Consider the following 23,936-nt stretch of genomic DNA (forward strand, 5'->3'; position numbering starts at 1 on the left):
CACACACACTATATATATATATATATACACTATATATATATATATATATATATATACACTATATTGCCATAAGTATTTGGCCACCTGCCTTGACTCACAACTTGAAATGCCATTCCATTCCTAACCCAAAGGGTTCAATATGATGTCGGTCCACCTTTTGCAACTATTACAGCTTCAACTCTTCTGGGAAGGCTGTCCACAAGGGTGCGGAGTGTATTTATAGCAATTTTCGACCATTCTTTTAAAAGCGCATTGGTGAGGTCAAACACTGATGTTGGTCGAGAAGGCCTGGCTCTCAGTCTCCGTTCAAATTCATCCCAAAGATATTCTATTGGGTTCAGGTCAGGACTCTGTGCAAGCCAGTCAAATCCACACCAGACTCTGTCATCCATGTCTTTATGGACCTTGCTTTGTGCACTGGTGCCCAGTCATGTTGGAAGAGGAAGGGGCCTGCTCCAAACTGTTCCCACAAGTTTGGGAGCATGGAATTTTCCAAAATGTTCCTTTCACTGGAACTAAGGGGCCAAGCCCAACTCCTGAAAAACAACCCCACTCAATAATTCCTCCTCCACCAAATTTCACACTCGGCACAATGCAGTCCAAAATGTAGCGTTCTCCTGGCAACCTCCAAACCCAGACTCGTCCATCAGATTGCCAGACGGAAAAGCTTGATTCGTCACTCCAGAGAAGGCGTCTCCACTGCTCTAGAGTCCAGTGGCGATGTGCTTTACACCACTGCATCCGACGCTTTGCATTGGACTTGGTGATGTATGGCTTAAATGTAGCTGCTCGGCCATGTAAACCCATTCCATTACGCTCTCTGCGTACTGTACGTGGGCTAATTGGAAGGTCACAAAGTTTGGAGCTGTGTAGCAACTGAGTCTTTGCACTATGCGCTTCAGCATCCGCTGACCCCTCTCTGTCAGTTTACGTGGCCTACCTCTTGGTGGCTGACTTGCTGTCGTTCCCAAACTTTTCCATTGTCTTATAATAAAGCCGACAGTTGACTTTGAAATATTTAGGAGTGAGGAAATTTCACGGCTAGATTTGTTGCACAGGTGGCATCGTATGACAGTTCCAAGCTGGAAATCACTGAGCTCCTGAGAGCGGCCCATTCTTTCACGAATGTTTGTAGAAACAGTCTCCATGCCTAAGTGCTTGATTTTACACCTGTAGCCAAGTGATTAGGACACCTGATTCTCATCATTTGGATGGGTGGCCAAAATACTTTTGGCAATATAGTGTATATATTTATATTTTAGCTTTCAAAGAGCCCAAAGCATCACCTCTACTCCAACTGGGTTTACACAAATGTATGATATTTTCTGTCATAATGGTGGCATACTAACTGTCTCTTCCAATATAGATGTATAATTTATATGTTGATTGCTTTTCAAATCATCTTCTGGACAGCGAGAGCCTTTGACGCCCGTGTCAGCTACATTGGAGCTCATGTTGGTTGAAGATGTGACAGTTTTCCCCGACACCTTGGTCATGTACAACCACCCAGATGTGCGGGTAAGTAAACTTTGATGTGTACTTTTGATTTCATAGCTTCTTCTGTTGCGGGTAATGATCATTTTAGACAACAACTTCACTGGAACTCTCTCACATCCCAAAGCCATGCATGGTTTCTTTGAAGGCTCTAAATTGTCAGAATGTGAACATCAGTGTGAATTGTTGTCTTGGTAGGGATCGACCATATTTTGCATTTTGATGTACCGGTACATTTTTTATCAACATCAGCTTTTTTTTTCTTTTTTTTATTTTTTTAACTACAACACAACTACATCATCAGTTACAAAATATACACATATGCTACCAATATTTAGTAGGACTGTCCAAAAAATAGATTTTCAAATAAATTGAAATTTTTATTTGTAACTATTAATTCCATCCATCCATTTTCTACCGCTTATTCCCTTCGGGGTGGCGGGGGCGCTGGAGCCTATCTCAGCTACAATCGGGCAGAAGGCGGGGTACACCCTGGACAAGTCGCCACCTCATCACAGGGCCAACACAGATAGACAGACAACATTCACACTCACATTCACACACTAGGGCCAATTTAAATTCACACACTAGGGCCAAAAATCGATTTTTTTTAAAACTTAATTTTTTCAGGTACAACAGAACTACATCATCAGATACAATATATACAAATATGATACCGATATTTAGTAGGACTGTCCAAAAAATAGATTTTCGAATAAATTAAATGTTTTATTTGTAAATATTCTTAATTGATTAATAAAAAATAAAACTCGATTTTTAGAAAAAACTTTTTTTTTATAACTACGTCATCAGATACAATATATACACATATTGTACCAATATTTAGTAGGACTGTCCAAATAGATTTTTGAATAATTAAAATTTCTATTTGTAACTTTTCTTAATTAATTCATAAAAATCGAAAATCGATTTAAAAAATGTTTTTTTCCAACTACAACAGAACTACATCATCAGATACAATACATACAAATATGATACCAATATTTAGTAGGACTGTCCAAAAAATAGATTTTCGAATAAATTAAATGTTTTATTTGTAACTATTCTTAATTGATTAATAAAAATTAAAACTTGATTTTTAGAAAAAACTTTTTTTTATAACTACGTCATCAGATACAATATATACACATATTGTACCAATATTTAGTAGGACTGTCCGAATAAAAGATTTTTGAATAATTTACATTTTTATTTGTAACTATTCTTGATTCATAAAAATCGAAAATCGATTTAAAATTATTTTTTTTCCAACTACAACAGAACTACATCATCAGATACAATATATACAAATATGATACCAATATTTAGTAGGACTGTCCAAAAAATAGATTTTCAAATAAATTGAAATTTTTATTTGTAACTATTAATTCCATCCATCCATTTTCTACCGCTTATTCCCTTCGGGGTGGCGGGGGCGCTGGAGCCTATCTCAGCTACAATCGGGCAGAAGGCGGGGTACACCCTGGACAAGTCGCCACCTCATCACAGGGCCAACACAGATAGACAGACAGCATTCACACTCACATTCACACACTAGGGCCAATTTAAATTCACACACTAGGGCCAAAAATCGATTTTTTTAAAACTTAATTTTTTCAGGTACAACAGAACTACATCATCAGATACAATATATACAAATATGATACCGATATTTAGTAGGACTGTCCAAAAAATAGATTTTCGAATAAATTAAATGTTTTATTTGTAAATATTCTTAATTGATTAATAAAAAATAAAACTCGATTTTTAGAAAAAACTTTTTTTTTATAACTACGTCATCAGATACAATATATACACATATTGTACCAATATTTAGTAGGACTGTCCAAATAGATTTTTGAATAATTAAAATTTCTATTTGTAACTTTTCTTAATTAATTCATAAAAATCGAAAATCGATTTAAAAAATGTTTTTTTCCAACTACAACAGAACTACATCATCAGATACAATACATACAAATATGATACCAATATTTAGTAGGACTGTCCAAAAAATAGATTTTCGAATAAATTAAATGTTTTATTTGTAACTATTCTTAATTGATTAATAAAAATTAAAACTTGATTTTTAGAAAATACTTTTTTTTATAACTACGTCATCAGATACAATATATACACATATTGTACCAATATTTAGTAGGACTGTCCGAATAAAAGATTTTTGAATAATTTACATTTTTATTTGTAACTATTCTTGATTCATAAAAATCGAAAATCGATTTAAAATTATTTTTTTTCCAACTACAACAGAACTACATCATCAGATACAATATATACAAATATGATACCAATATTTAGTAGGACTGTCCAAAAAATAGATTTTCAAATAAATTGAAATTTTTATTTGTAACTATTAATTCCATCCATCCATTTCTACCGCTTATTCCCTTCGGGGTGGCGGGGGCGCTGGAGCCTATCTCAGCTACAATCGGGCAGAAGGCGGGGTACACCCTGGACAAGTCGCCACCTCATCACAGGGCCAACACAGATAGACAGACAACATTCACACTCACATTCACACACTAGGGCCAATTTAAATTCACACACTAGGGCCAAAAATCGATTTTTTTAAAACTTAATTTTTTCAGGTACAACAGAACTACATCATCAGATACAATATATACAAATATGATACCGATATTTAGTAGGACTGTCCAAAAAATAGATTTTCGAATAAATTAAATGTTTTATTTGTAAATATTCTTAATTGATTAATAAAAAATAAAACTCGATTTTTAGAAAAAAGTTTTTTTTTATAACTACGTCATCAGATACAATATATACACATATTGTACCAATATTTAGTAGGACTGTCCAAATAGATTTTTGAATAATTAAAATTTCTATTTGTAACTTTTCTTAATTAATTCATAAAAATCGAAAATCGATTTAAAAAATGTTTTTTTCCAACTACAACAGAACTACATCATCAGATACAATACATACAAATATGATACCAATATTTAGTAGGACTGTCCAAAAAATAGATTTTCGAATAAATTAAATGTTTTATTTGTAACTATTCTTAATTGATTAATAAAAATTAAAACTTGATTTTTAAAAAAAACTTTTTTTTATAACTACGTCATCAGATACAATACATACACATATTGTACCAATATTTAGTAGGACTGTCCGAATAAAAGATTTTTGAATAATTTAAATTTTTATTTGTAACTATTCTTAATTGATTCATAAAAATCGAAAATCGATTTAAAATTATTTTTTTTCCAACTACAACAGAACTACATCATCAGATACAATATATACAAATATGATACCAATATTTAGTAGGGCTGTTCACAAAATAGATTTTCGAATAAATTAAATGTTTTGTATCTATTCTTAATGGATTCATAAAAATGAAAACTCAATATTTTTTTTAACTACGTCATCAGATACAATATTTACACATATTGTACCAATATTGAGTAGGACTGTCCAAAAAATAAATTTTCGAATAAATTGCAATTTTTGTTTATCTATTCTTAGTCAATTTATAAAAATAAAAACTCGATTTTTTTTTAACTACAACAGAACTACATCATCAGATACAATGTATACATATGTAGTACCAATATTTAGTAGGAGTGTCCAAAAAATAGATTTTTGACTAAATCGCGTTTCTTATTCTTATTTGTAACGATTCTTTATGGATTCATAAAAATCAAAAATCTATTTTTACAATTATTATTATTTTTTAATCTGTCCTGTGCATCCACTTAGTCAAATCATATTGTTGATGTAGATCAGGGGTGTCAAACTCAAATACAGAGTGGGCCAAAATGTAAAACTGAACAAAGCCGCGGGCTAAGGTTGAACAAATGAACCTTTTAATAGGGACCCAAACAAGTTTTGCATTGAATATTGAACAAGCAAGGCTTATATAACTTTATAGTGACATGCAAAATCGAGTTTCAAATAATAATAATAATAATTCAAAGATATCAATGGTATATCAAATACAATTTAAATAAAAATTGAAGGCCTCTTTTCTATTTGCAGCCTTCTGAGGTAAATATCAACATTTCCTTTTTCCACAGGCTAATAAATTAGAAAATAAAATAACAATGAATAAACCAACCATTCAGAACTTTAAACTGCTCAGTTTGCAACACACTGATCTAATCTGATGTACCTACCATCTTTTCTTGGATGCTCGTTCATTAATGTCGGAGCTCAGGCTTTGAGCTGAGGCAACCTTCATTATCGAATGAAGTTGTTCATCAGTCATTATATCTCGTCCACCCGGACCACAGTCTTGGGGGCGTGCTTTAAAGGCACTGCGTTTATCGTCCTCCACGAGCTGTCGTCACGTCTGCTTTTCATCCGTTCCAACAACGTGCCGGCCCGATCACAAAATATGTGCGACTTTAGCACGCACACACTCGTAAATGCAAAGCATACTTGGTCAACAGCGATACAGGTTACACTGACGGTGCCCGTATAAATAACTTTCACACTGTTAGAAATATGCGCCACACTGTGAATCCACACCAAACAAGAATGACTAAAACATTTCGGGAGGACATTCGCAACGCAACATAAACACAACAAAACAAATACCCAGAATCCCATGCAGCCCTAACTCTTCCAAACCTCCTCCCCCCACCCCCTCCGTGCGTCGGTTGAGGTGGGCGGGGTTTGGTGGTAGCGGGGGTGTATATTACAGCCCAGAAGAGCACCATTAATGCTGAAAGGTACATACAGGTTTTGGAACAATATATGCTGCCATCTAAGCGCCGTCTTTTTCATGGAAGCCCCTGCTTATTTCAGCAAGACAATGCCAAGCCACTTTCAGCACGTGTTACAACAGCGTGGCTTCGTAAAAAAAGAGTGCGGGTACTTTCTTGGCCCGCCTGCAGTCTAGACCTGTCTCCCATCGAAAATGTGTGGCGCAATATGAAGCGTATAATACAACAGCGGAGACCCCGGACTGTTGAACGATTGAAGCTCTACATAAAACAAGAATGGGAAAGAATTCCACTTTCAAAGCTTCAACAATTAGTTTCCTCAGTTCCCAGTCGTTTATTGAGTGTTGTTAAAAGGAAAGGCCATGTAACACAGTGGTGAACATGCCCTTTCCCAACTACTTTGGCACGTGTTGCAGCCATGAAATTCTAAGTTAATTATTATTTGCAAAAAAAAAGATAAAGTTAATGAGTTTGAACATCAAATATCTTGTCTTTGTAGTGCATTCAATTGAATATGGGTTGAAAAGGATTTGCAAATCATTGTATTCCGTTTATATTTACATCTACCACAATTTCCCAACTCATATGGAAACGGGGTTTGTACATCTCCTCTGCACACCTTTCACAACTTTCAATATTTTTTGGAAAACGTGTCCGCAACACTCATAGCGCCACCAGTTTCATGTTCCGTGATTCAATCAAATAACGCGACAGAGATGGACTGTCATGAGGACGACAGAAAAGATATCTCTGACAAAAATTTAATATAAATGCAAATATATTGACACATATGATTAATAAATAAGTAAAGAAGGTGAGGCAGCAGCTCACACATTGTCATACTCTCTGTAACATCCAGGAAGAAATGATGTCAGACATCTTGAAAAATGTCTCAACTATAATCTATGTGAAGTTCACTATTTCAGGGTTCCTCACGAGGAAACCTTACAATGTATTAAATCCATAAAGTGTATCAAATGGAGTAGATGAGTTAGTGTGATGTAGAGAAATGTCATATTTTGACCAATTTTCCCAGGAGATGTTCTATATTTAGAAATAAAATGTTGATGCTCCTCTTTGACACACATGATAAAGGCGTTTGAAGTTTTTTGTTGATAAATTAAACACAACATCAAACATTATGGTACTACCGGTAGGGATGTCCCGATCCGATATTTGGATCGGATCGGCTGCCGATATTTGCCAAAAATTACGTATCGGCAAGGCATGGGAAAATGCCGATCCAGATCCAGTTTAAAAAAAACTCCGGTCCGTGTTTTCCAACGCACCGATTTAAATAATAAATAAATTCTGCTGCTCCGTAATTTCCGTTCCGCATTTTCCAGCACACCTCCAACACATCCACAGGTCTGTGGATTCTCACGCAGTTGCTTTTAGCTGCTGGCATTACACGACAGGCTCTTCTCACTCTTTCCTGTGTCTCCCTCTCACAGACAGCAGCGCACCTTCTTACACACGTCACATACTGTCACGTCATACGTCACATACGTATACGTCCTCCCCAAGCAGAGAGGTAGCAGCATGGCTAACGTTAGCTGTGATGCTAGCGCAGCCGTGCGAGCAACGCTCCCTCTAAGGTGCTCGCCTGTGCAATTGCGCACTGTTTAAGCGTCCTCTGCGCATAGCAAATCTATGCTACGCACAAAATCTAATAAAAAAATAAGCGCATAACAATTTTCAACACACCGACACGACAGAGAAAACAGTTTTCGTCATCATTGTTCAAATATTGTGACGTCTGTCGAGACGCTTATCTCCATTCGGTGCCACACGTCCACACCATCAAAATGCTGAGGCAAAAATTTCCACATCAACACCATATGAAAAAATTAGTGATTTTTTTAGTTGTGATTTCCTTCTCTGCATGAAAGTTTAAAAGTAGCATATATTAATGCAGTATGAAGAAGAATGTTTTAATGTAGACATGCAAGCCTTGAAAGAACATTTTGAAAATCAAGACTGCATTTCCTGCAAATGGGTGCATTTCTACCCTATATTTTAACTTTAGATTTATTCTCATATCAAACTCTTTTGGCTGTCTTTTTGACACTTACATCCGGCGCCCCCCTCCACACCCTGGATTATAAATAATGTAAATAATTCAATGTGATTATCTTGTGTGATGACTGTATTATGATGATAGTATATATCTGATAGTATATATCTGTATCATGAATCAATTTAAGTGGACCCCGACTTAAACAAGTTGAAAAACTTATTGGGGTGTTACCATTTAGTGGTCAATTGTACGGAATATGTACTTCACTGTGCAACCTACTAATAAAAGTCTCAATCAATCAATCAAAACACATACAATCATCATACTGCTGTGATTATATGCATCAAGTGTTCATTCAAGGCTAAGGCAAAATATAGAGATATATATGGTGTATCGCAATATGGCCTTAAAATATCGCAAAATTAAAAAAAGGCCATATCGCCCAGCCCTAGTTCAATGTTGCCATTTCTGTTCGTCATGTATAATTTTGTCTATTTTGTGTTTATCCTTGAATAAACAGGTCAGTTTCTTGTTACCAACCATTGTGTATTATTCAAACTCCCCTAATTCAGCTGGCTAGTTGTTATCAAGAGTACTAAAACCCTTTTCAACATGATTCTGACAACTAAGTAGGCTAAATAACTTTAAACTTTAATACATGCTCGGATAGGCCAGTATCGGTCAGTATCGGTATCGGTCAGTATCGGTATCGGATCGGAAATGCAAAAACAATATCGGTATCGGATCGGAAGTGCAAAAACCTGGATCGGGACATCCCTAACTACCGGTCCCACCTTTCCTAAAAATAATGTTAAAAAAACAACTTGATGTCTTCTGACATAATATTCATGTTTAAATAACTTTTACTGCACATGGGTTAAGCGATCAATATGGGATAAGCTCCAGCTCAGCCTTGCCCCTTAAAGGTGTTTTAAAAAAAGAAGGAAAGACTTCATTGGAGCGTGTTTGACCCTCCGACTCTTCCCAGCGGGGCCTCTCGGTCTAACGGCTGCTAGTAAAGGCGACATGTTCAGCAGGTGTCAGGGTTAAAGGACAGCTAATAAAAGGATTTCAGTGCACATAAGTTCCCTTTGACGTGCCTCGCAGCGCATACTCAGATATGCAGATGAACTCGAGTTGTTTGTTCATTTAGGTCCCATTAGCATCCTCTCCAGCTCCCTGGGGTCCGACATTAAAATGACAAATGATATCTAAATACATTACCAAAACAGTATGAATAAACATGAAAAGATCAAACCTGCATAATTTATGTACGGTATCATAATAGTATAGTCACAACATGAGATGATATATTATTACTTAAAATGCCTTAAACCAGGTAAATAAGTCCATTAAAAGACAGCAACTCTCATTACAAACCTCTCGTATGCTGTTTTTTAAACCGTTTTTTAAAGTAAAAATACTTGATAAATAGCGGCCAATAGGAGGTGGTTTTTTTCCATTAATTGAGGCTATAAAAGTAACAGTTTTGAGGGGAAATACTTTTTGGGACACTGCATTTATTGTAGTTGAACATGTCAAATGTTACTTTCTTTGTAAACCAAAGTAAACTAGATGAGGCAATTCCTGAAAGAATTGCGTGTGAATGCTCCAATGCTGAAGTTGAACTGAAATGCTGAAAGAATGTAGTATGAATGTAAGAATAGTTTGAATGTTGAAGCATTTGAATTTCCAGGAATACCGGAATTTGGTTTGGAACTTGGGAAAGTGTTACTTTGAATGTCGAGGATGTTTTCAATGTGTTGATGTTGGAATGGTTTGAAAAGGTTGACAAATGTGGGAAATGTGCAACTTGGAAAAATGTCCCATTCATTTCAATGGGAACTTCCTGGAAATTTGGAAAAAATTGTTTAAAAAAAAAAAAAAAAGTAATAGCGTAAATGAGCTGAATTGGTTGGTGTTGGAATTGTTTAAATCGGTCAAGAAATGTTGAAGTAGTAACAGCTTTTTAATTGAGAAAGTGTATTATTGAATTCCTGGAATTTGGGGAAAACCGGGAATGTTTCTTGTTCCTAAACCAACTTCGTTTTTTTTATCCTAGACTATGAAAAATGTTTTGACAGTTGAACTGGAATGGAAAAAAAGGAAAAGGAGTAGTCAAACGAAAAAGGATTAAAATAGGCTTAGAAAAAAACAGGGAATCCTGGAAATTTGTAGAATGTGGAAAACATGATAGTTTGAATGTCTAGAATGAGTTGAATGTGTTGATGGTAGAATGGTTTGAATAGGTTGAAAAATGTGGGAATTGTGGAAGTGTGAAAAATGGATAATTCATTTTGAATTAGGAAAATGTCCCTGAAAACTGGGAATTATTAGAAATCCTGGAATTTTTTTAAATTGTTAAAAGAGAGCACACAATTTTGAACAGGCTGAATATGTTGGAGTTGGAAGGGTTTGAATCGGATAAAACATGTGGGAGCTGTGGTAAAATGAAAAATGTCCCATACATTTCAATGGGAATTTCATGGGAATTTTTTAGAAAATGCAAAAAAATTTGAATATTCTGAATGAGCAGATAGTGGAATGTCCAGGATGAGTTGAATGTGTTGAAGGTGGAATGGTTTGAATCGGTTGGAAAATGTCAGGCTTGGTCAAAAGGATAGGACTCAGTTGCAGAGTAGGGAATACTTCGACAGGCTTTTATTTTGACAGCTTCCTTTCACCTCCAGAGTCAAGGTAATACAATATCTATATTAACAAAAAACTAGTCGGCGAAAGAGGTTCCAATAAATACTAACAACCGAAAATAACTCTGAAAGAAGGAAAACACAAAAACAAAGACAAAGTATAATTGGCGCCGTATATGCTATAACATTTATTAACACAAAAACGCTCCAACAGGAGGAAGAAACAATGGCTATGAACAATTCTACACTTATCTAATATCTAAGTTTAACAAAAAATGTCACTCAAAAATTTCAGGAAAGAATGAAAGAAAAAACTGATAAGTCACCACTTCGGCTGAATAAACTAAATAACAAAAAATCACTGTGCTGAGGAGGATAAAAGGAAAACTCAAAATAGCAACGAAGGAATTCAGGATCAAGGAACATAAACACAAGACGAGGCAAGGCATGGACATGGAAGCTAGAGAGGCACGAATACACAAGGCAATCTGGCACAGAACAAGGGGAGGCGTGGGCTTATAAAACACAGGTGGTAGCAATCAGGGGTCAGGGATGACGTCAGACTGATAACACAAAAGGAAGGGCAAGTGATCTGACACGAGAGGAGTTACTTTTCAAAGTAAAACATGCAATTCACAAGACAGAAGAAACCAAGACAAGACATCCCTCACCGCGGTGTGACAGCAATTGTGGAAATGTGAAAAATGGATATTTCATTTTGAATGGGGAAAATGTCCCTAAAAACTGAGAATTCTAGGAAATCAGGGATTTTTTTTTACAATTGTTGAAAAGGAGCACACAATTCCTGAAAAGGCTGAATATTTTAAAGTTGGAACGGTTTGACTCGGATAAAACATGTGGGAGTTGTGGAAAAATGTCCCATACATACTAGTTAAAGTTGCTAGTTACTTTATTTCAAAAGTAACTCAGTTACTAACTCAGTTACTTACACCAAAAAGTAATGGGTTACTGTGAAAATTAACTATTTAGTTCTTTTTTTCTTCTTCTTTTTTTTAAAAAGCTCCCATTAATGCCCTTTTAGCCTTCATTTCAGTACTGTTATTGCACTGGAGAATAATACCAACTTGAAATGCATTTGCATCACTGAACTCTGCTAAGCAATGTGGTCTACATACAACACACAAAGACAAAGATATGTTTCAAAGGGCCAATTTCTGGCCAGAACAAATTGACAAAACTATTTTAAATAGCTGCAACATAACATACATAAGTAACAAACCGCATAATAACAACATAGCTGTAAAGCAAGGAAGGCACACACTACATACACAAAGCCTAACCAGGCGTTTTTTTCTAAAGGAATTCTGAAATAAAATCATGTATGAAGCCCAGAACACTCTACGCATTTCCCCAGTTTTAGTTTAGAGATAAGGAAAGATTGGCCTGGCCCACTAGCATCCCTCTTTATGTTGTGAACTTTATAGTCTATACATTTAGAGTGATGTGATAATCAAACACTAGATGTCTAGAATGAAAGAGTATATAAGAGAGTGTGTACCTTCAGTGCTGAATGATGAGCAGAGGTAGAGTTAATCCTTAAGTGGTGGTGGTGGAGGGGAAGTGGCATCGGAGTCTGTGTCTCTCTTTACTAGCTTCGTCGAAGCATGTTGCTTTTGTAGGTGTTTCAGCAGATTTGAATTGCTGTTTTGGGCAGTAGATGAGATCTTTGATCCAAGACACAACTTACATTTAACTAAAATGTTCTTTTCTTTGTGCTCGACAAAAGAAAAGTATTGAAAATATCTCCACTGCAGCTCCGCCATGATCAGACACACTCCCCTCCATCCCCACACCCACACCCAGACACACACAGAGCGCGCGTCTCTCTTCTTATTTGTGACACAAGAAGAATCAGAAGGACAACACCGCAGCGCTCCAATAAAACACACTCAGATTTTCTGTTTCTAACCGATACTACATACAAAATAACGTAAAATAACGCAGTAACGCATCATGTAATAACGGTAACTTGAGTTACTAAATATAAAAAATAACGCGTTAGATTACTAGTCCCAACACTGCATTTCAATGGGAATTTCAGGGAAAAAAGGAATTTTTTGAAAAATGCATAAAAAAAGGGAATTTTCTGACTGAGTTTAAATTGTTGGCGTTGGAATTTTTCAAATGGGTCAAGAAATGTTGACGTAGTAAAAGTTTTAATTGAGAAATGGTATTATGGAATTCCTGGAACACCGGGAATTTTTCCAGTTCAAAAAACAACATTGTTTTTTTGTCCTGATTAAGAGAAATTATTTGACGGTGGAACGGTCGAAGTGAGTTGAAAAATGTGGAAGGAGTAGTCAACAGAAAAAAGGGTTAGAAAGAACGGGAATTCCAGGAATTTTTTTGAACTTGAAAAAATTAATAGTTTGAATGTACAGGAGGGTTGGAATGGTTTGAATTGGTTGAAAAATGTGGAAATGGTGGAAGTTTGAAAAATGGCCTATTCATTTTGAATGGGAAAAATGTCCCAGAAAACCTAGAATTCTGGGAAATCTGGGAATTTTTGGATTTTGTCAAGGGAAAGCCCGCGATTCTCGAATAGGCTGAACAGTTTGAAGTTGGAACGGTTTGAATCGGATGAAAAATGTGGAAGGTAGCGCACGCCAAAATATGGAGAAGAATAATAAGTAGAAGAATAATAAATAAATACATTTTGGTGTGGAAAACCATATGTGTGAATACTTTGGCACATTCACACAATAAATACATTAATTTTGGAGCATTCACACAATAAAACATGTTCAGAGTCATTACAATGTTGAGCCTTTAATTTGATTTTGTTTCTTGCAGGCTCGCTTGGCCTTGCGGGAAGGTTCAGGCCACTTTTTCCTGAATAGCAGCGTTAAAGGGATTGCAGATGTGGCATTCCATGAGGCCCAGAGAACAGCTCAGGTAATGTCTGGAATGAAATATTGTATATTTGACTGTTCTCAGTCATCCACATTGCTTCCAATGATAACATCCCTGCTGGATTCCTTTGTGTCCTCAGGTTGCTCCACTTCACCCAGGAGAGGTGCAAGTGATGGTTCATGACCTGTGTCTGGCATCCCCGTCAGCAGTCGCAGCCAGCGTCCATGTTTCCGACATCCTGGAGGTGAACCTGAGAGTGGTGGACAAGGTCAGTTTCCAGTCCGGTAATCCCTGGTCTCACTTCCCACTGTGTTATCTGTAGCACTCATTCCATACGTGCCTCGCTGACACTCCAGCACCGAGTGTGTTTGCTCTGTGCTGGAGTTTAAAGGGGAACATTATCACCAGACCTATGTAAGCGTCAATATATACCTTGATGTTGCAGAAAAAAGACCATATATTTTTTTAACCGATTTCCGAACTCTAAATGGGTGAATTTTGGCGAATTAAACGCCTTTCTATTATTCGCTCTCGGAGCGATGACGTCACACCGGGAAGCAATCCGCCATTTTCTCAAACACATTACAAACACCGAGTCAAATCAGCTCCGTTATTTTCCGTTTTTTCGACCGTTTTCCATACATGGAATGGTACTGGAGACATCATGCCTCGTCGGTGTGTTGTCGGAGGGTGTAACAACACGAACAAGGACGGATTCAAGTTGCACCAGTGGCCCAAAGATGCGAAAGTGGCAAGAAATTGGACGTTTGTTCCGCACACTTTACCGACGAAAGCTATGCTACGACAGAGATGGCAAGAATGTGTGGATATCCTGCGACACTCAAAGCAGATGCATTTCCAACGATGAAGTCAAAGAAATCTGCCGCCAGACCCCCATTGAATCTGCCGGAGTGTGAGAGCAATTCAGGGACAAAGGCCCTCGGTAGCACGGCAAGCAATGGCGGCAGTTTGTTACCGCAGACGAGCGAGCTAAACCCCCTGGATGTCTTGGCTCACACCGTCCCTTATGCCACCGAAGATGATCAAGAGAAGAATATTGACCCTAGCTTCCCTGGCCTGCTGACATCAACTCCAAAACTGGACAGATCAGCTTTCAGGAAAAGAGAGCGGATGAGGGTATGTCTACAGAAATTTGCTCTCAGGAAGCAATCCGCCATTTTCTCAAACACCGGGTCAAAACAGCTCTGTTATTTTCCGTTTTTTCGACTGTTTTCCGTACCTTGGAGACATCATGCCTCGTCGGTGTGTTGTCGGAGGGTGTAACAACACGAACAGGGACGGAACAGGCCCAAAGATGCGAAAGTGGCAAGAAATTGGACGTTTGTTCCGCACACTTTACCGACGAAAGCTATGCTACGACAGAAAGCTATGCTACGACAGAGATGGCAAGAATGTGTGGATATCCTGCGACACTCAAAGCAGATGCATTTCCAACGATAAAGTCAAAGAAATCTGCCGCCAGACCCCCATCGAATCTGCCGGAGTGTGTGAGCAATTCAGGGACAAAGGACCTCGCTAGCACGGCAAGCAATGGCGGCAGTTTGTTCCCGCAGACGAGCGAGCTATCGTCCCTAGCTTCCCTGGCCTGCTGACATCAACTCCAAAACTGGACAGATCAGCTTTCAGGAAAAGAGCGCGGATGAGGGTATGTCTACAGAATATATTAATTGATGAAAATTGGGCTGTCTGCACTCTCAAAGTGCATGTTGTTGCCAAATGTATTTCATATGCTGTAAACCTAGTTCATAGTTGTTAGTTTCCTTTAATGCCAAACAAACACATACCAATCGTTGGTTAGAAGGCGATCGCCGAATTCGTCCTCGCTTTCTCCCGTGTCGCTGGCTGTCGTGTCGTTTTCGTCGGTTTCGCTTGCATACGGTTCAAACCGATATGGCTCAATAGCTTCAGTTTCTTCTTCAATTTCGTTTTCGCTACCTGCCTCCACACTACAACCATCCGTTTCAATACATTCGTAATCTGTTGAATCGCTTAAGCCGCTAAAATCCGAGTCTGAATCCGAGCTAATATCGCTATAGCTTGCTGTTCTTTCCGCCATGTTTGTTTGTGTTGGCTTCACTATGTGACGTCACAGGAAAATGGACGGGTGGTTAAAATCAGGCACTTTGAAGCTTTTTTTAGGGATATTGCGTGATGGGTAAAATTTTGAAAAAAACTTTGAAAAATATAATAAGCCACTGGGAACTGATTTTTAATGGTTTTAACAATTCTGAAATTGTGATAATGTTCCCCTTTAACGTCCTTGGCTTGGCCCAAAATGGTGACTGTCCTGCAGGCATGTGATTTTTTCCTTCTATAGTCAGAAATCCGACTTTTTTATCTCCGTAAAAAAACCAACGTATTTTCCGGACTATAAGGCGCACCGGATTATAAGGCGCACTGCTGACGAGCGGGTCTTTTCAGGTCTATTTTCATACATAAAGCGCACCGAATTATAAGGCGCGGTAAGGGGGTCATATTAGGATTTCTTTAAAAATGTAAAACACTTCCTTGTGGTCTACATAAAATGTGATGGTGGTTCTTTGGTCAAAACGTTGCATAGGTTATGTTTTACAGACCATCTTCAAGTCGCTTTCTTATTTACGTGGCTCACCTTCGACAGCGTCTTCTCCCCGTCATCTTTGTTGTAGCGGTGTAGCGTGCCAGGACGGGGGTCGAAGGAATGTCAAAAGATGTAGCTAACTGTTTTAATGAATTTCAGACTTTAATTAAATCAACAACGGCGCAGCATCTTCTCATCCGAGCAACTTAAATATGTCCCGTGAAAAACCGTCCGTGGGTGAATTATGTAAACCCACTACACTGGTAGTTTTTAGCACTTTCATAGCGAGTCTACTGACAGATATAAGTAAGAACTTTACTCTACTTTATACTAGAAGTGCCCCATAACAAGAGGATAGTGAAAAAGAAGAAGCTTATCGACTACGGTGCCGCACGGACTACAATGGCGGGCTTGTGCAAATTTTCAGGACTTATACAGATCCCCAAAAACAGATCAGCATGTACCAGAAGGTAAGAAAAGTTGCTTTTGCATAATATTGCAAAACAAAACGCCAGATAATATATTCGCTAATTCGCCATTTTGCAGTCCTTATATACACACCATAATAATACTCGACAATCCATCAAGCGGTGCGGCTTCAAAGTCGTACTGACACATTTTGAAAGTTTATTGAGGGCCGTGTGTAATGTTCTATATTCTCAATGGAACATTTAAAGTTTTCGTGTTCTTTACTGGCGTCATATTGCAGTCTATGCGTATCTCTTATGTGTGACTACCATCTACTGTTCACACTTATCATTACACCATGTGCCAAATAAAATTGCTTCAAGGTCGGTAAGCACAACCAGAATTATTCCATACATTAGACGCACCAGGTTATAAGGCGCACCATCGATTTTTGATAAAATTAAAGGATTTTAAGTGCGCCTTATAGTCCGAAAAATACGTTAACAAATATTTTCTGTTTGTCTTCGTTTTTTCCGACCTACGATGTATTAAAATCTTGATCCGTCTCTTTGCCATACTTGCCAACAACTACGGTTTTCCCGTAATGGGTAAGGTTTTTGATCATCCAGTGGTAAAAACTATGGTTTTCCATTAAAAATGATTAACTTAAAAATTTAAGCTACGTAGCGAAACAATTCCAAAGGCAGGGGACACAATATATGGGAAACATCAATGATGATTGGTTGCTTTACGTATAAGAGCATCCATTGGTTGGTCGGTTTACTATGATGAGTCTCGATTGGTTAAGATTAGGGCAGAACATTACGGACAGGCCAATCAGAGACAAGACAGGGCGAGTCATCGAACCAGGAAAGGAAATCACAACAGACATCCCAAATGACAACGACAGAGTCGGTCGGAGAAGATAAGAGTGAATATTCAAGCAGGCGAATATTATTATATATTCAATATTATATATATATATATATATACATATATATATATATATATATATATATATATATATATATATATATATATATATATATATGTATTTATTAAAAATAAAAAAAAACTAGTGGGAGATGGCAGAGGGATTCTCTTCCTTAGAGGCCGACTGAAATGCGATTTTCTTATTTAAATGGGGATAGCAGGTCCATTCTGTGTGTCATACTTGATCATTTCGCGATATTGCCATATTTTTGCTGATAGGATTTAGTAGAGAACATTGACGATAAAGTTCGCAACTTTTGGTCGCTGATAAAAAAGCCTTGCCTGTACCGGAAGTAGCAGACGATATGCGCGTGACGTCACAGGTTGTGGAGCTCCTCACATCCGTACATTGTTTACAATCATGGCCACCAGCGGCGAGAGCAATTCGGACCGAGAAAGCGACGATTTCCCCATTAATTTGAACGAGTATGAAAGATTTGTGGATGAGGAAAGTGAGAGTGAAGGACTAGAGGGCAGTGGGAGCGATTCAGATAGGGAAGATGCTGTGAGAGGTGGGTGGGACCTGATATTCAGCTGGGAATGACTAAAACAGTAAATAAACACAAGATTAGCCACAACACAACCAGGCTTATATTTAATAATATGCCACAAATTAATCCCGCATAACAAACACCTCCCCCCTCCTGTCCATATAACCCGCCAATACAACTCAAACACCTGCACAACACACTCCATCCCACAGCCCAAAATACCGTTCACCTCCCCAAAGTTCATACAGCACATATATTTCCCCAAAGTTACGTACGTGACATGCACACAGCGGCACGCACGTGCGGGCAAGCGATCAAATGTTTGGAAGCCGCAGCTGCATGCGTAGTCACGGTACCGCGTCTGCGTATCCAACTCAAAGTCCTCCTGGTAAGAGTCTCTGTTGTCCCAGTTCTCCACAGGCCAATGGTAAAGCTTGACTGTCATCTTCCGGGAATGTAAACAATGAAACACCGGCTGTGTTATCCGGCACAACAGTCAAGGGGTGCATTCTACGGCGGGGGTGCATTCTACGGCGGGGGTGCGTTATCCGGCACAACACCTGCCGCAATACACCGCTTCCCACCTACAGCTTTCTTCTTTGCTGTCTCCATTGTTCATTGAACAAATTGCAAAAGATTTACCAACACAGATGTCCAGAATACTGTGGAATTTTGCGATGAAAACAGACGACTTAATAGCTGGCCACCATGCTGTCCCAAAATGTCTGTGACGTCACGCGCTGACGTCATCATACCGAGACGTTTTCAGCAGGATATTTCGCGCAAAATTTAAAATTGCACTTTAGTAAGCTAACCCGGCCGTATTGGCATGTGTTGCAATGTTAAGATTTCATCATTGATATATAAACTATCAGACTGCGTGGTCGGTAGTAGTTGGTTTCAGTAGGCCTTTAAATGTTTCTTTAAGCGATGTAGACCACGTCCAGGAAACCCACAATATATCTTCTTGGCCACATTTGGACAAATGAACGCGTCTGGTTAAAACAACACATTCATTTGAGTTGTTTACCATATAAGCCGACATGGAAGACGTGGAATACACATTTAAGAACACATGTGATTGTGGCAGACGTGATGACTTTTGCTACAGTATAGACCAGACCTGGGCAAATTAAGGTCCAGGGCCCGCATTCGGCCTGTTAACTTTTCAATCTGGCCCAGTCGGACATTCCCCAAAAATGTTTTCCGATCTTTAAGATGGAAACTGTAGTTGCCATTATGATATGCAGTGATGGTCTCATTCAGTTAAAAAATGTAAATTCCATTCCGTTTTTTAAGGCGGTCTGTCGTAACGTTTTTGGCATTCAATTAGACATTATTGTGAGGACCCCGGGCTTATTTTCAGTCTTTTTCATCAAAGGGGAACATTATCACAATTTCAGAAGGGTTAAAACCATTAAAAATCAGTTCCCAGTGGCTTATTTTATTTTTCGAAGTTTTAAAAATTTTTTTACCCATCACGCAATATCCCTAAAAAAAGCTTCAAAGTGCCTGATTTTAACCATCGTTATATACACCCGTCCATTTTCCTGTGACGTCACATAGTGATGCCAACACAAACAAACATGGCGCATAGAACAGCAAGCTATAGCGACATTAGCTCGGATTCAGACTCGGATTTCAGTGGCTTAAGCGATTCAACAGATTACGAATGTATTGAAACGGATGGTTGTAGTGTGGAGGCAGGTAGCGAAAACGAAATTGAAGAAGAAACTGAAGCTATTGAGCCATATCGGTTTGAACCGTATGCAAGCGAAAACGACGAAAACGGCACGACAGCCAGCGACACGGGAGAAAGCGAGGACGAATTCGGCGATCGCCTTCTAACCAACGATTGGTATGTGTTTGTTTGGCATTAAAGGAAACTAACAACTATGAACTAGGTTTACAGCATATGAAATACATTTGGCAACAACATGCACTTTGAGAGTGCAGACAGCCCAGTTTTCATCAAATAATATATTCTGTAGACATACCCTCATCCGCTCTCTTTTCCTGAAAGCTGATCTGTCCAGTTTTGGAGTTGATGTCAGCAGGCCAGGGAAGCTAGGGTCAATATTCTTCTCTTGATCATCTTCGGTGGCATAAGGGACGGTGTGAGCCAAGACATCCAGGGGGTTTAGCTCGCTCGTCTGCGGTAACAAACTGCCGCCATTGCTTGCCGTGCTACCGAGGTCCTTTGTCCCTGAATTGCTCTCACGCTCCGGCAGATTCAATGGGGGTCTGGCGGCAGATTTCTTTGACTTTATCGTTGGAAATGCATCTGCTTTGAGTGTCGCAGGATATCCACACATTCTTGCCATCTCTGTCGTAGCATAGCTTTCGTCGGTAAAGTGTGCGGAACAAATGTCCAATTTCTTGCCACTTTCGCATCTTTGGGCCACTGGTGCAACTTGAATCCGTCCTTGTTCGTGTTGTTACACCCTCCGACAACACACCGACGAGGCATGATGTCTCCAGTACCATTCCATGTACGGAAAACGGTCGAAAAAACGGAAAATAACGGAGCTGATTTGACTCGGTGTTTGTAATGTGTTTGAGAAAATGGCGGATTGCTTCCCGGTGTGATGTCATCGCTCCGAGAGCGAATAATAGAAAGGCGTTTAATTCGCCAAAATTCACCCATTTAGAGTTCGGAAATCGGTTAAAAAAATATATGGTCTTTTTTCTGCAACATCAAGGTATATATTGACGCTTACATAGGTCTGGTGATAATGTTCCCCTTTAAGTAAATCATCACTGGTGTCTCTCATCTACAGGTGGAGATTGGTAAATCAGTCAGATGCTACGTCAGAGTGTTGGATGACCACAAGAGGCCGTTCCCAGCCAGCTATTTCCAGTTCATGAATTTGAAAGTCAAGGCAGCTTCTGCGATAGTTTGGTTAACGTAAGTCCCATGATGCCTCGGTCGTAGTCGATGAGAAACAGTAAAGCTGCATGTGTTGTCTTCTGTAGCCCAGTAGCAGAGTCCACAGAACATGACACCGCAGTGTTCCTGGTGAAAGGTGTTTCTGTGGGCCAGACCACTTTGTCTGCAGTCGTCGTGGATACCACCGACAGGAAGATTTCATCTGCTCCTCAACAGATTGAGGTATCGTTCATTTGTGAGAGTCATCATGGCCGCTGTCACTTAAACTATCCTTCCCCTACCAGGTGTTTCCTCCGTTCAAGCTCATCCCCAGGAAAATGACTCTACTGATCGGCGCAATGATGCAGGTGTGTGTGTGTGTGTGTGTGTGTGTGTGTGTGTGTGTGTGTGTGTGTGTGTGTGTGTGTGTGTGTGTGTGTGTGTGTGTGTGTGTGTGTGTGTGTGTGTGTGTGTGTGTGTGTGTGTGTGTGTGTGTGTGTGTGTGCTAATGATGCTTGTGCTGGCAGCAGTGCTCTACAGTCAGTCTTCCAAGAGGGACCTTTGCCAGAGTTGTTTTGGAAGACTGTGTTGTCCTCTTGAACTGCACTGTTGCTCTCGTTAAAAAGCACTGCCATCTAATCAGGAAGCCATCTAAAGTTGGCTAATAAGAGAGGTTATTGGCACGCCCATATTTGGCACTTTGATGTATATCAAGCCTTTTTAATAGTTTTTTAGTGACATCCAGCATCAGACATTCCTATCCATTACATAATATTTGCATACATCATACATCTATTGTTTGCCCCAAATGTCAAAATATTTTTTTGTTTCTATCCCAACGATGCCACCGCTCCCCCCAAAAGAAAAAAAAAGAGAGAGAAAAACAGCAAAAAAAAAACCCAAAGTAATGATCATAACTAGAATGGAGTCAATGAGAGATTTAGCTGACTTTCTTGGCTTTGAGGGCCAACAGAAGCCAAATGGGACACATGACCTTCATAACAGTGACATTTTCTGAGAGAGGACATGTGTGTCAACGTTTTCGCCGAATCACATGACAGTGGGATTAAAGATGTGGCCGTGAGGACAGGTTGTTCACCCAAAAAAAGCACATTTTCGGGGCTTCCACGCTCTAGTAAATTAGCGTGGACGCCATCCGCTTTAAAGGGGAACATTATCACAATTTCAGAAGGGTTAAAACCATTAAAAATCAGTTCCCAGTGGCTTATTTTATTTTTCAAAGTTTTTTTTCAAAATTTTACCCATCACGCAATATCCCTAAAAAAAGCTTCAAAGTGCCTGATTTTAACCATCGTTATATACATCCGTCCATTTTCCTGTGACGTCACACAGTGATGCCGATACATACAAACATGGCGCATAGAACAGCAAGCTATAGCGACATTAGCTCGGATTCAGACTCGGATTTCAGCGGCTTAAGCGATTCAACAGATTACGCATGTATTGAAACGGATGGTTGTAGTGTGGAGGCAGGTAGCGAAAACGAAATTGAAGAAGAAACTGAAGCTATTGAGCCATATCGGTTTGAACCGTATGCAAGCGAAACCGACGAAAACGGCACGACAGCCAGCGACACGGGAGAAAGCGAGGACGAATTCGGCGATCGCCTTCCAACCAACGATTGGTATGTGTTTGTTTGGCATTAAAGGAAACTAACAACTATGAACTAGGTTTACAGCATATGAAATACATTTGGCAACAACATGCACTTTGAGAGTGCAGACAGCCCATTTCAGGCGCGCATATATTTTTCCACGATTTCAGCACTCAGGTTAACCATACCTAAATAGACACAAAATACTGCATTACACAAGACTACCCGAATGTACTTGAATGATTGAAAAAAATAAATGTTTTTAAGCTAAATTATTGGTAAACACAGTTTATGTATAATCATTTACGTAAAACAGCGAGTAATGAATAAAGTTTTCATCAATTAATATATTCTTTAGACATACCCTCATCCGCTCTCTTTTCCTGAAAGCTGATCTGTCCAGTTTTGGAGTTGATGTCAGCAGGCCAGGGAAGCTAGGGTCGATATTCTTCTCTTGATCATCTTCGGTTCATTCTTGCCATCTCTGTCGTAGCATAGCTTTCGTCGGTAAAGTGTGCGGAACAAACGACTGACCATTTCGTCGGCTTTCCCCACACCCTCGTATTTTGAACAAATTTCGTCCAATTTCTTGCCACTTTCGCATCTTTGGGTCACTGGTGCAACTTGAATCCGTCCCTGTTCGTGTTGTTACACCCTCCGACAACAACAAATCATTGTATTCTGGTTTATTTTACGAATTACACAACGTGCCAACTTCACTGGTTTTGGGTTTTGTGTGTGGGTATATACAGTATATATATATATATATATATATATATATATATATATATATATATATATATATATATATATATATATATATATATATGTATGTATATATATATATATATATATATATACACATACCACATACGATTGTTCAAATGCACAATTGCGCAGACACTTTTTTTTTTTTTCTTGCCCTTCCTCTTTCTCTCTCTTTCCTCCCTTTCATTACCATCCCATTCTTCCCACATGGTGATCCGTAATATATTAAAGTAAGGAAATAGTGTATAAATATACAATACAGGCCAGAAGTTTGGACACACCTTCTCATTTCAATGCGTTTTCTTTATTTTCATGACTATTTACATCGTAGATTGTCACTGAAGGCATCAAAGCTATGACACCTGTGAAGTGAAATCCATTTCCTCTTGAAGCTCTTCAAGAGAATGCCAAGAGTGTGCAAAACAGTAATCAGAGCAAATGGTGGCTATTTTGAAGAAAC

At 38.7% G+C, this 23,936-nt stretch overlaps 1 protein-coding gene across 2 annotated transcripts in view; it reads left to right on the top strand.

The window, feature by feature from the left end:
• The window catches only part of nup210 (nucleoporin 210), a 143,910-nt gene that overhangs the window by 69,603 nt on the left and 50,371 nt on the right, over nt 1–23,936 (top strand). For both annotated transcript variants that reach the window (XM_061923652.1, XM_061923662.1), the window contains exons 19-24: nt 1,414–1,518; nt 13,692–13,793; nt 13,891–14,019; nt 21,005–21,132; nt 21,201–21,336; nt 21,399–21,461. In XM_061923652.1, the coding sequence (XP_061779636.1) occupies nt 1,414–1,518; nt 13,692–13,793; nt 13,891–14,019; nt 21,005–21,132; nt 21,201–21,336; nt 21,399–21,461 (663 nt within the window). The remainder of the gene's footprint in view (nt 1–1,413; nt 1,519–13,691; nt 13,794–13,890; nt 14,020–21,004; nt 21,133–21,200; nt 21,337–21,398; nt 21,462–23,936) is intronic.

The sequence above is a fragment of the Nerophis lumbriciformis genome, linkage group LG01, assembly GCF_033978685.3.
Source record: "Nerophis lumbriciformis linkage group LG01, RoL_Nlum_v2.1, whole genome shotgun sequence".
In the NCBI taxonomy this organism is placed as follows: Eukaryota; Metazoa; Chordata; class Actinopteri; order Syngnathiformes; family Syngnathidae; genus Nerophis; species Nerophis lumbriciformis.